Raw genomic sequence first — 14,854 nt, 5'->3', positions numbered from 1 at the left:
TTTTAACAATTCTGCTGTGTATAATTTTCAAAAATATTTTATGTGAGTGACTCATTAAAGCTATTGCTCTGTGATCTGAGCAGGATGTTGCACTTGACTTTTTCTGTATTGCCACAAAGGTCGATTGCAGTGATTGTCTGAGGATTGTGGAAGTCTGATATATTAGATTAAAGAGTTCAACCATTACATCAATAACATCTTCATCAATGAGTTTTAATAATTCGATGGGCACATCATCTGGTCCGGTAGCTTTGCCCTCTTTTGTATTTTTGATGGTATAGATGACTTCTTTCCGTAATATTGGCGTTCCGGTATCCTCTGCCGGTATTCCCTGTGGTTTCTAATGACAGTTCTTCTCTTTCATCATTAAATAGCTATTGGATGTAATTGATCCAGTGGCACAATCTTTCCTTTACGTCAGTAATAATAATATCTCCTTTGTCATTTTAAAGGATATTCGTTGTTGTTCTGTTTTTTCTGGAACCTGTCATTTCTTTGATTTTTTTTTTGGTAAATTAAAGCTATCATACTTTTATCCAGATCTTCTATTTTCTTGCATCTGTCGAAGAGCCACCTCTGTTTTGCCTCTCGAATTGTTTTTCTTATGTTTTTCTAAATTTATTTTTGCTTTATGTTTTCTTGGTTCTTCCATAAGTTCAAGAATTTCTACTGTCATTCAAGGTTTTGTTTTTTCGCCAAGTGGTTTAAGGGTTTCTTTTCCAACTGACACAAGGGCATGTTGATTTTTTCCCCCAATTTTGGTCAATAGTTAAAGTTTCTGCCTTATCTTCTTTGCCTTTCCTTAAGTTCTTGTTTATTTTAAATTTCGTTTCCGCGTATTTGTTGTCTTGTTTGAGCCACCTTGTATCCATGACTTTCATGAAAGGGTAATTTACATTTTTAGTTTCACTCTCTCACTCCTGGATTGTGGTCGGAGGTTATGTCCACTTCTGGATAAGTTTTGGATGATATAGAATTTCTATATCTTCTGTTGATGATAATATAATGCATTTGATTTCTGACTATTTTGTTTTTATTGTCAGCTGGTGACTTTCATATATAATCTACGTTTAGACAAGGTATTTGCAATCATGAGTTCCTCATGATATATAAATCAACCAGTCTATCCCCATGTTCATTCTTCTCCCCGAGTCCATATCGCTTCACACCATTCTCCGCTTCTCCTTGGCCCACTTTAGCGTTTAAATCTCCCATTATAATATTTATATCATGTCTTTTAGTCAGCTTTAAATATTCCCAATTTGTTCATAGAAGTTTTCTTTGGTATCTTCATCCTTGTCTGCAGTGGGTGCATATACTTGGATTATATTTATTTTGCGTTTTAAATGAGAGTTGAGAGACAGCATCAATACTCGATCAGAGTAGGGAACAAAGTTTTAAACAGCTTTTTAAGAATTCTTATCAACTATAATGCCAACTCCCTGCCTGTGATTATAGTTGTTGTTTCTGGAATAATACATTGTTCCATTTCTGGTGTTACATTTTCCTGATTCAGGCAACTGTATATCAGTAAGCCCCAGTATGTTAAACTTCATTGTGCACATTTCCGACACAGTGTTATCTAGTTTGCCAGATTGCTATAAACTTCTTACGTTCTATGTTCCTATTCTCAAGGCTATAGAGTTATTCGTATTTGTTTGACAGCGACTTACCTTAATGATGAACTGAGAGGCCCTGTCGTCTAAATCTGATTGCTCTCCCCTACCGGATCTTGGATTCCGAACTCCATGATCATTAAGTAAATTATCGACTAGTGGGTCCATGATGATTTTTACTAAGTATACCCATGCGAATCTTTAATGTGGTAGTCATCCTATGGCTTTCCACATCTCAATGCCGTTGACTAATTTAGCTCTTCCTCCTTTGGAGTTAATTTCATAGCTCCAGGGCAATGAAGTGCCCTACCATGTGTCGGTGCTTCCACCGTAGCTGTTGACCAACAAGTGAGGTTAATTTTAAACTTATAGTATCCAGTAATAGACCGATCTAGGATTATTTTCCTTACGCTCAATCTTGGTACAGGTGATGTCGCTGCCCGACGAGTAGGATATGGAAAAGCAAACTTTAGTATTTAGATGGGAGAATGGATCTGGGATATAATTTCTCCCAGGTAACAGAAGATTGGGAGACAACTATGGCTCACGTGGGCAGGGTCGCTATTGTTAGTATATTCTTGTTGTTGACTTCTTCTTTTAGTATTGGCAACCAAAGCCTGCTACATTCTGCTGATGAGTTTGCTACATATTTTTCTTCGTTGTGTAGGATGAGGGCTGCTTCTGTGTCTTTTCTCTTTTTTACTTCTGTTTCTTTCATGGTTATTGACGCATATTTCCAATATAGTCTGTGTTCGTCGTCCTAGGCCTCTTTGCATATCTGGGATTTCTCGACTCTCTGTTTGTGATGTATGTTTCATGCTCGTTTATCCTGACACTTTGTAGTCTTGCGGTTTCTCCCATATAGAAATTGTTGCATTCACAAGGTATTTTATAGATGTAATTTTTTGATCTTTCTTTTATGTTGTTGGGTTTGGTTTTTTACAGGATAGATCAGAACCTTCCTTTCGTCTATCTCTTGGCAGCCTTTTATTGGTTCACCCTTCCTTCTATTACGTTTCTTGTGCCAAGACTATATGTCTACTACAAAGAAGATCTGGACCTCCTTAGATATGACCGTGAATCATTCTACAAAACGCATCCAATTGTTAGAGAATTTTGGGATATGTGTATCATCCTATAAGGAGACGACGTTTATGAGGTCGAATTTTACCTAAAAACGTGTTTCTTTTTCTAAGTAAGGGAATTATAAAGTAATGACGTGTTAGACTCACTGCTTTGTGGATTACTAAATAATTTTCGCGGAGAATTACTACATCATATTATATATGACACAGAAAATTATCGATGAATATGTGATATTTAGTTTAGACCTAATAAATTTATCATCTATATAAACCAAAATACTTTGTGCAAATAATGCGACACACTGGTATAATATAAAACAGCATTAGCAAGAGTATAGTAAAGGCAGTAAGTAAGATATAGCCACTAAAACAGAAGTCGGAAAGTAGGTTAAGGACAAGATGAAAGCGAATAAGCCATGGGAATAAAGGTGCATTCCTTTGAGTTAAGTAGGGATATATGGAGATTTCCACAGTAAAGAATATCTAAGCACATTCTGATTTGGAACTAAAGGCAATAGAAAAATTAGACAATCAAGACAAACTGGATAGATGGAATTAAGTCAGAAACGCGAAACAATTGCATGAAAAAGAGAATAGACTTATTTAGTTCGGGGAAATTCGAGTAATAAAAACACAGAACAAAATAAAAAAAAGAAAATAGGAGGATAAATGACAAATATATATTTTTGAGTAATTTTTTAAACTGATTCTCTTAATAGATCGCCATTTCGATTGAAAAACGTAACGTTGGAATTAAAGTGAATTAAATGTGCGCCCGAAGTTGCTAATAGGTCATACTGAAAGTTCATGTAATCGATATATGATAATGACCTTGCAAGTTGCAACACAGAGACGTATTTTAAAATACCTGATAGAAAGAACAGATAAAATGTGCGATAATTCAGGATACGGAGTTTTTTTGCTGTTTGATCAGTTTGAAATAAATATGCAATAATTTGTTTAACCAATACATCAAAGCTGTAGTTATGCATTATATGGTTAATACTTCGTCATTTTTTATTAGTTAGATTGTCCTCTAATGACTGTAGAATCAAGAGAATTGATAAATTAATCGAAAAATGATCTTTTACAAAGAAAATATTTTAAATTTACTTGTTTCATGATATATGTAAATAGGTGCTACATGAAGTGAATTTGTGCCACCTCTCTTCACATAAAATGCAGCAAACGTAACCCTGGTACTTCTGGCCTTTTGGAATATGGTCATTTGATCATATTAATTTCATATTGTGAAAAAACTACGCGTTCTAGACAAAATGTTCAACAGACGACTTTTTTGAAAATACTTTCTCTTTAAAATGAGATTTCCTAAATTAAAAAATGTTTATAAACAAAAAAGTTATTGCAAATTAAACCCGAAAGTAAGCATGTTTTTCAATGGTTTATAATTATTAAAATAAACAATAAAAACATTTAAAGCATATTTCATAATGTGAGTTTTTATGTAGTTATCACATTTGCGAAAGATGGGCACAAGCGGTCAAGTAGTTTTTTAATAATTATATTTGTTTATCCCATTTGAGAGAACAAAGTACAGGTGCTTTGTCAATACTTGTTTTCGTTTTTTTTTTCTGATTCTCGTTATAAAGTCTCAAACTTTTATGTTTTTTTAAAACTATAATAATTTTTCATTGTTTACATACAAATAATTGATACAGAATGAAGTACCATTACAATTATATTGGCAATACCCCTAACTTATGCCGCTCAGTATATATTTGGACAAAAATTGCTTGCACTCATATACACAAACGATTTAAACATCATCGATTTAGTTAAAATAGCAATCATTTTGTTTAATATAAGTCAATTAGCTCTTAAAACAACTTAAACGGATATACCTAATAATTGAGTATAATTGGAGTACCTTCATTAAACATGTTTATTGTATTTTTATATGAAAATGGAACATTACAATTCAGAATTGCATGCATAATGTATCATAATTGAAAATTTAACACTTTTCTCTTAATGGTATGCTATTAATCTGTCATTTATTTAAACTTCGTGATGAATTTTAAATATAAATATATTTGTCGACTAGTGGTAAAGGAATTTTACAAATTTATTTCATAAACATGACAGAAATGCGATTATAACCTTGAGATTTTTCTGCTGCTATAAATGCATGGATTTAATTGAATTTTTATCCAATAGCGAGGTTATTTTAAGCAATACTCTGAGCATTAACTGGGTTATCTGGTTGTCTACTTTAAGTGTAATAATTTTTGGTAAACTGAATAAAATATTATGAATATCTACTGAAGTATTATTTGCTGTTTGTAATTAGTTAATTTGTCTCTTCCAACCAAAGTATTGACTTCAGCTACCTATACTATCACTTTTCGTGTAAGGGCATGGCATTTCACATCAAATTATAAAGTTCTACGTTTTTCGCGTAAGCCTCAAAGGACGATTTTCACGTGTTGGAGTTGCACGCGATCGTCCAGATATGAATATGGACTTTTTATTAAGGCCATCTATGCCAACGCTTTAACACTAAGTGGGTATTTTATTGCGAGAATACTATTCAAAAACGGTTCGTTACTGGTCGTACAGAAATGCGTGTTTTCTACGCATTAAGAAAACGTTTTACTGCACTATTCTCGCAATAAAAGAATATATTTCCCTATCAGGGAAAGTGAATCAAACCCTGCCCCCCGCAGATTCCAGGAGGTTCTTGACCCGGGAAGCTAGCACCTGCTAAGGGTCCCTTGTCCAGGGTCACGGATGAAGTCCAGAATGGCATCCAAGGCGATGAAGAATACTTGATCATAAACCTAGAAGCGTCTGATCTGGAGCGGGCGGCTTCAAACAGCGTCGGTATTCACAATGAGCGGCTGAATTAAAAACTCACCAACCCGCCTTGCCAGCGTGGTGTTTCAAGGCAAATACCTCCCAACAAAATGTCAGATTTTAAAACAAAAGCGGATGTACCCCAGGTGAGTATAGCGTATAGCGAGAAATCGGAACTCTCGTCTGTCTCATCAAGGATTCTGGGTTCGGGGAAGGGGGGGGGGGGGACAAAGGGACAAAAAACTGACGACACGAAAGACGAAAAAACCTTTAATACTCTTTATCTGTACCTACAATGCCAGAACATTATTATCTGAAGAAAAATTCACTGAAATGGAAATCGAAATGTCAAAACTAAAATGGGATATCATTGGAGTCAGTGAAGTAAAACGACATGGAGAAAACCTGACAACACTAAAATCAGGCCATATATTTTACAGTATAGGTAGTGAAACCGAATCAATCGGGGGAGTCGGTTTCTTTATACACAAAAGACTATTATTTTCTACAGCCTTTTGGACTTTGTTTGCAGTCGCGGTAATAGTTTTGATACACAGGTGAAACAGGAAATAACCTGTTTGAAGTTAAGTTGAGTTAGTATCTCTAACAATTTGAATCCCAATGCTTGTCTTCGAGCACAGCACTATATTATATACTGGTCAAAATGCGCGATTCATAAATATTAGTTGTAATAGCTAACCATTCGTGCTGCTACCAAACCGAAATATTTTTGAAAAAAAAAAAACAACCGAAAACAAATATAAATTTTATATATCTAAATATTTACAATTATGTACGTATATACGTAGTATATATTCATTATGTTAAAATTATTTAAAAATTAAAGTACATAGACAGACACACACTATTGTGTACTTGGTGTCACATCAGCGAACGAAACATAGGAAATCCCATGTGTTAAGATTAAAGGTCAATAAATAGTTTCCCTAATTGGTTAGAGCACCAGAGCAGGTTACTTTAAGAGCACTAAAATATACAACCAAAACAAAGTGGAACAGTAAACGGTACTATGAAGATTCATACTATGTTTATCACAGGAAAATTTCAATTTATCAAGTAACCAATATCAGAAGAAAATTCTATGAATATTTAAACGAAGGAATATTTGAACAAATGCCTAAATCATAAACATATTTTACTTAAATTACTAAGTATAGACAACTTCAGCTCTTACACGCTAGGATTCATGAGTCCAAGATTCAAAATTTGTTATAAACACATCATATATACTTTAATCCAGTCTACTGTGCCCTATAACGTACACAATTATAAACATACTGCCATTGCAATCGCCACTCACGTCACCATTTCACCTGTTATATAGTTATTATAACAAAAATTATTTTCTAATTGGTCACCCTTATTTTAATTTTCATTTGGATTATTGGTAAAGCTGTAAAAAACGTCGTTCTATTCTCAGACAGGATACTAATATCACCAATACAAACAAAAACAATAAATGTGAATATATGACAAGCATATGCACCCACACAAGACTATGAAGAAGAAGGAATTGAAAAATTCTATCATGATGTAGAAAAAGTATTAGCATCTACAAAGAAACACGACCTCAATATTGTCATGGCAGATTTTAATGCAAAGATTGGTGAAGGAGAACAGGAAGATATCATAGGAAAATATGGTCTGGGAATACGAAATGAAAGAGGAGATATGTTGGCATCTTTTTGTGTAGAAAAGCAACTAGTAATAACAAACACAATTTTCAAACTTCCAAAGCGTTCTGGAGCGTTCTTTACACCTGTTCCAAAGCGTTCTTTACACCTGGAGATCACCAGCAGATACACGTTATAACCAAATAGACTTCATATGTATAAATAAAAGATACAAAAATTCAGTATTAGTAGTCGAAACATATCCATTCTTTGAATTGAAATTAAAGTCATATGAACAGCAATAAAAAAACTTTATCTGTCAACGAAAAAGCTTTACTTGCCTCTTACAAAGTATCATCTAAAATAGCCAGATGTAAATCACCATTTGTGAAGACCTGATTCTCTCAACTGCAATGGAGATTGTAGAAACTATTTTTGGAGATAATTTTGCCCAGAAATTGCAATGAATACCCCTTTCAAATGATACTGTTGCACCCCGAATTAAGTTACTTGGTAGACATATTCGAGGAATGATATACTTTGAATCTTCAACTCCAAGGAGCAAACACATGTGTTGGATACCAGTGAATGCTTTTTGGAGTAGAAAGTAGGAGCCGTGGAGCAGAGCTCCCACGTAGAGTTATGGCGCCCCCTACAGAGACGTGCCCCCAGGTTGAGAAATGTTGGTTTAATATATTGAAAAATGTTTGATACAATCTTAAAATATAGGAAAAATATAATTCTATATAGGTTCTTCCCTTGGACACAGCCAAGTCTTAGTACCGAATTTGAAAACTTTATTTAGACGATAAGAAATAAGATATTGACAATAATTCGTAAAAGGGTTAATAAAAAGTACTTATTGATAATTTCATACGCTCTTATCGCCAGTCAACCATCTTTTATTGGCTAAACAACACAAAATGACCCCATTAGAAGGGACGGATCCACAGCAAGAAGTCAATAGGTCGATTTATCATGATTGTATACACAGTTCGAATAGCTGAAATAGATTTTTTACCTAAATCTACTACTTAGGAAAGTCACGGATTGAACTGATTTTAAAAATATGGGACTTCCTATGTTTTTCTCTACGATGCAACACTTCTCACCTCATACACACATACACACACACACACACACACACATATATATATATATATATATATTCTATTTATTTAATAATTTTTGAATTTCACTAATACTTTTACCCTTAGTCTCTGGTAAGTAAAAATAAATTAAAGTTGTTCCCACAAAACAACATAAGCTAAATAACCACATGCAACAATGTGTTCCAAAGTTATATGCTATGATTGGAAACAAAAAATTAAGAGTAAAAACAAGAATGCCATTAAGAGTTACTAGAAAAGATAATGCGACTGGTCTAACTTTACTGTCAAATAATTCAGTCATGACTGCCATAGGAATTGGTCCTAAGCCTATTGAATATACAATTAGATTTAAAAGTAGGCACAAAATCGGCAACCACATTACATTAGTTAAGTACTCCCATTTTACATAGTTCCAATACAAAAACAGCCCAAGAAGAAAAAGTGATACTCCAGTACCATATCCAGATAATAACAGTAAGGGTCTTCTTCCAGTCTTTTCTACAAAAAGGGCGGTGATAATGAACATTATAATTTTTATGGTTCCTGCTATCACTGATACTGTAGTTCCTGATAAGTTAGTTCCTAAAATTAAATAAAATTAAAACATTATTAGATTAAAAGAAGGATTGAAAATAAGAAATTTAGAAACTTTGAATATGAACAAAATCCCCCGCATTACAAATAAACTGTTTAAAATTATCAATTAACAAGTAGTAGGTGTTTTGTAATAATATGTTATTTTCTGAGCTATTAGACCGTGTTCTGGAATTATTTGTCCCAAAAGTTTGATCTACAACTGCGCTAGGTTATGAAAGACGATGAGGCAACGGTCGGAATATTTTATCTTCTGATCGGCGGTTGATCGCCGACTGACAGGAAGCTGTATGAAACAAAATTAAATTCCAGGATGTACAATTAATTTTCCTGCAAAGTATCCTGACAATTGTTTTCACAACTGTCGTGTACTAAAGTTTTAACGTTATCATAAGCATTTTAACCGGATTATACGTTGGGCCAATTATATTCTTAACATAGATTTTTCTTAGTTGCGGCCTCGTTTCATCTTTTTGAATATGTTTTCAAAGAATATAAGATGGTGGTTTTCTGAGATTCCTTATATTTAGTTAAAGAACTGTTTTAAGAAGAAAATACGTGTTTGATTTGGAATATGTCTTACTGCGATATTTAGTCCAATGATAAATCAACTGGATGATGAATAATTACAAAATGAGAGTATTTTGTACAGTACATTCAACTAACTTACACCTCTAAACGATTAACGGAATTCGCAGAAAACGTTTCGTTGTAATAAAAGGTACGGTAAATTGCACTGGTGTTCTGAGATTCCTTATATTTAGTTAAAGAACTGTTTTAAGAAGAAAATACGTGTTTGATTTGGAATATGTCTTACTGCGATATTTAGTCCAATGATAAATCAACTGGATGATGAATAATTACAAAATGAGAGTATTTTGTACAGTACATTCAACTAACTTACACCTCTAAACGATTAACGGAATTCGCAGAAAACGTTTCGTTGTAATAAAAGGTACGGTAAATTGCACTGGTGTTCTCCATAATGTTTAACACTTTGCTAAATTTTAGGTATAAAATAAATACCCGTTGTTCATAGCTTTGCATATTTTGTTATTGTATTTTTTTTTAGTAAATAGTATTCTTGCATAATGTTATTTAACGTATACCTAATGAAATCGTAGGCTTCCACGGCCAGAGTCAGAATTATAGTTTATTCGTCTTCCGGGTTTGGACCGTGTCATTTGTGAGTGACCCAAAAGTGGGTTCATCTCGACGTTTCGCTACAATTGTATGTAGCTTCTTCAGGAGAACAAAAAAGAAAAAGAAACAAAAGACAGGAAGATGGGTAGTTAGCAACGGTAACTCAGTTACTCAACGCAACCAGAGGCGAATACTAACTACCAAGATGGGCATTTGGTCACAGTAACTCAACTACTCAACGCAGCCAGAGGTGAAAACCAAATGCCAGGACAGGGATTCACGTCCAACAGCTCAGAACACTAACGCGTCGAGAGGCAGGGAGTGAATCCGATGGATCCGATGGATTCACTCCCTGCCTCTCGACGCGTTAGTGTTCTGAGCTGTTGGACGTGAATCCCTGTCCTGGCATTTGGTTTTCACCTCTGGCTGCGTTGAGTAGTTGAGTTACTGTGACCAAATGCCCATCTTGGTAGTTAGTATTCGCCTCTGGTTGCGTTGAGTAACTGAGTTACCGTTGCTAACTACCCATCTTCCTGTCTTTTGTTTCTTTTTCTTTTTTGTTCTCCTGAAGAAGCTACATACAATTGTAGCGAAACGTCGAGATGAACCCACTTTTGGGTCACTCACAAATGACACGGTCCAAACCCGGAAGACGAATAAACTATAACGTATACCTATTTCTTTCACCTACCGTAAAACGGGGTTACTTTGCACCATAGTTTTTAGTTTCATTTTCTTAGAGTGGATATAACGTTACTCGAAAGAAGATCTGAACTTTTTATTATAAATATCTATTCAACAGGTGGTAATATAGCTCTTATTATAACTATTTTTTAGTTATATGGTAATAATATTTATTAATAAATTGTAAGGAAATGTCCTAAACCAATATTTAGTATTTTTAAAAGGAATTTATGAAAATTTGAACAAAAAGACTAAACTGATAATACATAATATTTTAATAAGTTAAGTCAATAATAAATCAAGTAATAACATATACAAGAGAAACAAAGACATTCACAAAAGAGGAAGAACAATTTAAAATTATGTAAAGAAAAGTTAAAAGAGGGACAAATTTAATGCGTGTTATGGAATGTTTTGTATTGTGTTTGGATGTATATGCACATGCTTGCAGATTTTAATATAAAAGATTAAAAACATACCTGCTTCGTCAAAAATTGGCACCATAAACTGCATAATAACAGTAACTCCAGATAAATGTTGAACCCATAAAGGTAATAGGGCCAGTATTATTGCTTTTCGATTTATTTTTGATTTTATCAATGCTAGTGCAGAAACTGTTGTAATTTTACGTTTAGTTTTGTAATTATCATTTATTTTTTCAAAGTCTCTTTCAATTTCCTGTGGTGGTTTATTTCTTCGTAGTTTTTCTAATACTTTTAAAGCTATTTTTATTTTTCCTTTGGCAATCAAGTACACTGGTGTTTCTGGGACAAACAGTACAACGGCTATTAAGAAGAGTACTAGTGGTGCTGCACAAAGTAGCGTATATACCGGTATATTGGTTCTAGCTCCTGCGACATAACTGTAAAGATGCCCCGCAGGCATACTTACACCCATTAAACAGCCAAATTTTGCTCGGTTATGATCTTCGCAAACCTCTGTGAGGTATAATGGTACTAAAACTAGTGCACTTGAGTAACAGACAAAAATAATACATCTAGCTACTATGTATACATAAATATCTTTGCTGACTGATATGGTTAAGCTACACATTATGACTGTTATTGCTGCGTATAGCATAACGCTCTTTCTACCAATGATATCAGCTATGGTACCTGCAAAAATTGATCCAATCAAACCAATCAAGAATGGAAATCCTGCTAGTAAAGATACTTCCAAGGTACTTATCGGTCTGCCTATTGGATTGACTAATGTATCATTGGATAATAATTTGGGAAGCGCTGGCGACATCCAAACATGGAAATTTGAACAGGAGAATAATAGTAGGTTTGCTAAAAAATAGATAAAAATATTAGTACAAGAATTATATTAAATTGGAAAATACAAAAAATCTTTATTGAACTTTGTGACAAAATGGCGTTTATTTTACGTTATTCTAAAATGTTGGTCGTGAAGCTCTTACTTATATACGTCAATATGTCTATCAAATATTAAATTGGCAATAAGGGACACTTTTCACGCTAAGGTGGCTTTCATAACGACTTTACTAACATACAAGACGGGCAACGAATAGGAGGGTAATATAATTTAAGGGTAGAGAGAAGAAACAAAAACTAAATATATTTATGTGCATTTATGGTGAATCATTCACTCCATATTGAATTTTTCTCTCGTTTCTTTTTAAAAATTCTTAAAGGATTTGGTTTATTTTATGATTGCATTGAGAAAGATATAAGAGATAAATATCACAATCACAATGTTCTGATTTGCTTAGTTTTAGTCTATAAAGCTACGCTTTCATAGAAAAAGTTAACCTTAAAATATTAAATAAAAAGGTAACTTTTCTGTTGAAGCTATAGACCAGTCTGTCTGTGAAAAAATCATTGATTTAATGGTAGCTGATGAAATCTTCGTGAAGACGCACTACAGCTGATTTTGCTTTGTTTTTTTTAAACAATCTTAAAAAGTAAGAAAAATATTTTTTGTCTATAAAAAGTTTCTTATACATTTTAGAGAAAAGTGGTTTAAATAAAAGTTGTAGGTCATAAAAAGTTCTTTACTTTTGAGAGTTTTCAAATTAAAATACATAAACAATTGATCGAGTTAATTGCAAAAAACCATTATTTTTGCAGTCATTTCATGAGTACAATTTCATGAGTTTTATGGTACAATGAGTGCTCTTCGAATACCAGATAGTACTTAAAGTGAAAAATCAGATCTCTTCGATGAAGATAGCACAAATGAGATGATATTGTGTCAAGATTATATTATTTATACAAAATTTACTGCTTCTGAAAATTTACCTTCCTCGATTTTATAATTAGAAACTCTTGTCCGATTTTTTAAGTTTTTTTTTCGGATAGTCTTATAGAGCATGCCACAGAACAATCACATTTATAATCAGTGCAACAACGCCCAGATAAACCAGATACTATAAAAATCAAGACTACTATAGAACAATTTATAGGAATTACTAGTAAAAAATTTTTGTAACGCCATCCGTTTTCAAGATACAGGGAGTTGAAGAAAAAAAAATTTTACGCATTTTTTACGATTTTGCCGAAACTACTGGCAACATTGTAATGAAATTTTATATGAATATGTTTTGGAAGCTGATACATCCCATGAATTTGTTTTTATATCTGATTCTCATAGAGGGCGCTAGTTACACGGATCGCACTAAGTATTAGTCAATATAACTTTTTTAAGAGTATAATTATTAATCAAAATTTCAAGTAAACTTAAACATCATTCAATTTTACACGAAAAAGGTACTCTTGGTAAAACTCGATACTGTGTACCGTTTTCGGAATATTTTGATTTGAAAATGATGAAGTAATAATTGATGCTGGTAGTAATGATAAAGTTCTAATAGGTATACTTCTATTTTCTTCAAGTGTGCGGAAATCTGACATTTATTGATTGTTAGGACGATAAATCAACAATAATTAGAGTTTTGAAACCTTGTTATTTGTAAAATCAAATCAAAATGTATTCAAATGTTGAATACACTGACATGTTATTAACCTTAGGCGAATGTTTAGGATGTTCTAGTGCAGCTGTGACACGTTATGCAGAAAAGGTTCCTAGAAGAAACTTACCAAGTAAAAAAACATTTAGAGCCATTGAACGACGTTGTCGAGAAACTGGGAATGTGAGACCAAATAAAATAAATTCTGGTAGACCAAGACAATCAAAATATTCCGAAAACGGTACACAGTATCGAGTTTTACCAAGAGTACCTTTTTCGTGTAAAATTGAATGATATTTAAGTTTACTTGAAATTTTGATTAATAATTATACTCTTAAAAAAGTTATAGTGACTAATACTTAGTACGATCCGTGTAACTAGCGCCCTCTATGAGAATCAGATATAAAAACAAATTCATGGGATGTATCAGCTTCCAAAACATATTCGTACAAAATTTCATTACAATGTTGCCAGTAGTTTCGGCAAAACCGTAAAAAATGCGTAAAATTTTTTTTTCTTCAACGCCCTGTATCTTGAAAATAGATGGCGTTACAAAAATGTTTTACTAAGCAAACCCCAATTATTTTTCAGTTTTTTACCTACTATTGACGGGGTTACCTTTTTTTGAAACACCCTGTATATATTTCCCAATTTCCCGCATGTACCTGATGCTTTCAAATTTCTTGTGTTGACCTCTTAATTGCAAACGTATATTTAGAAAATTGTCATATATACTAAATATCACGTTTGGAATTTTCGAAATTTTAATTACACGGGGGTTTTGTCATTAAAATTTATGTCAAACAAAGCATCTAATTATAAAAAAATAATGTAACTTGTATGTATGTATTTTTGCATTTGTAATGAAGATTGATGCGAAAACATCCTCAAATAAATAAAACTTCGTTTTTGTCGAAAATTTTTTCTTTCTTTTATCCTTAAAATTTATAATTAAACTCAAAAAATTAAAAGGATCTACAAAAGTAAAAAGAATTGTAACCAAAATGTAGACTCAAATAAAAAGCTGCAGAACGTTTGAACCTAAAAAACGCATGCGGCATCTAGCGCACGCCGTGTTATAAACCCAGAATTTATAATATAAAAACACTGTTTTAAAATTAAATAAACCGAAAACCGGATCTTGCCGTGGAACGTTTGAACAGGCATTTAGATTCTCGCTGATTTCAAAAGAATAATTTTTATCTATATTCGAATGCCTTGATAATAATTTTTGCAA

General features: G+C 33.0%; 2 protein-coding genes across 4 annotated transcripts in view; one reads left to right on the top strand and one right to left on the bottom strand.

Annotated features, from left to right (window-relative positions):
* The window catches only part of kcc (solute carrier family 12 member kcc), a 334,416-nt gene that overhangs the window by 85,276 nt on the left and 234,286 nt on the right, over positions 1-14,854 (top strand). The window lies entirely within an intron of this gene.
* LOC140452288 (trehalose transporter 1-like protein) overlaps positions 6,272-14,854 on the bottom strand; it is a 35,389-nt gene continuing 26,806 nt past the window's right edge. The window contains exons 2-3 of the mRNA XM_072546456.1: positions 11,165-11,977; positions 6,272-8,846 (exon numbers count right to left, since the gene is read on the bottom strand). Coding sequence (XP_072402557.1) covers positions 8,323-8,846; positions 11,165-11,977 — 1,337 coding nt within the window. The 3' untranslated portion in view covers positions 6,272-8,322. The remainder of the gene's footprint in view (positions 8,847-11,164; positions 11,978-14,854) is intronic.

This window comes from Diabrotica undecimpunctata, chromosome 10 (assembly GCF_040954645.1).
Source record: "Diabrotica undecimpunctata isolate CICGRU chromosome 10, icDiaUnde3, whole genome shotgun sequence".
In the NCBI taxonomy this organism is placed as follows: domain Eukaryota; kingdom Metazoa; phylum Arthropoda; class Insecta; order Coleoptera; family Chrysomelidae; genus Diabrotica; species Diabrotica undecimpunctata.
The sequence above is the reverse complement of the archived record's forward strand: the minus strand, read 5'-3'. Positions and strand labels throughout refer to the sequence as shown.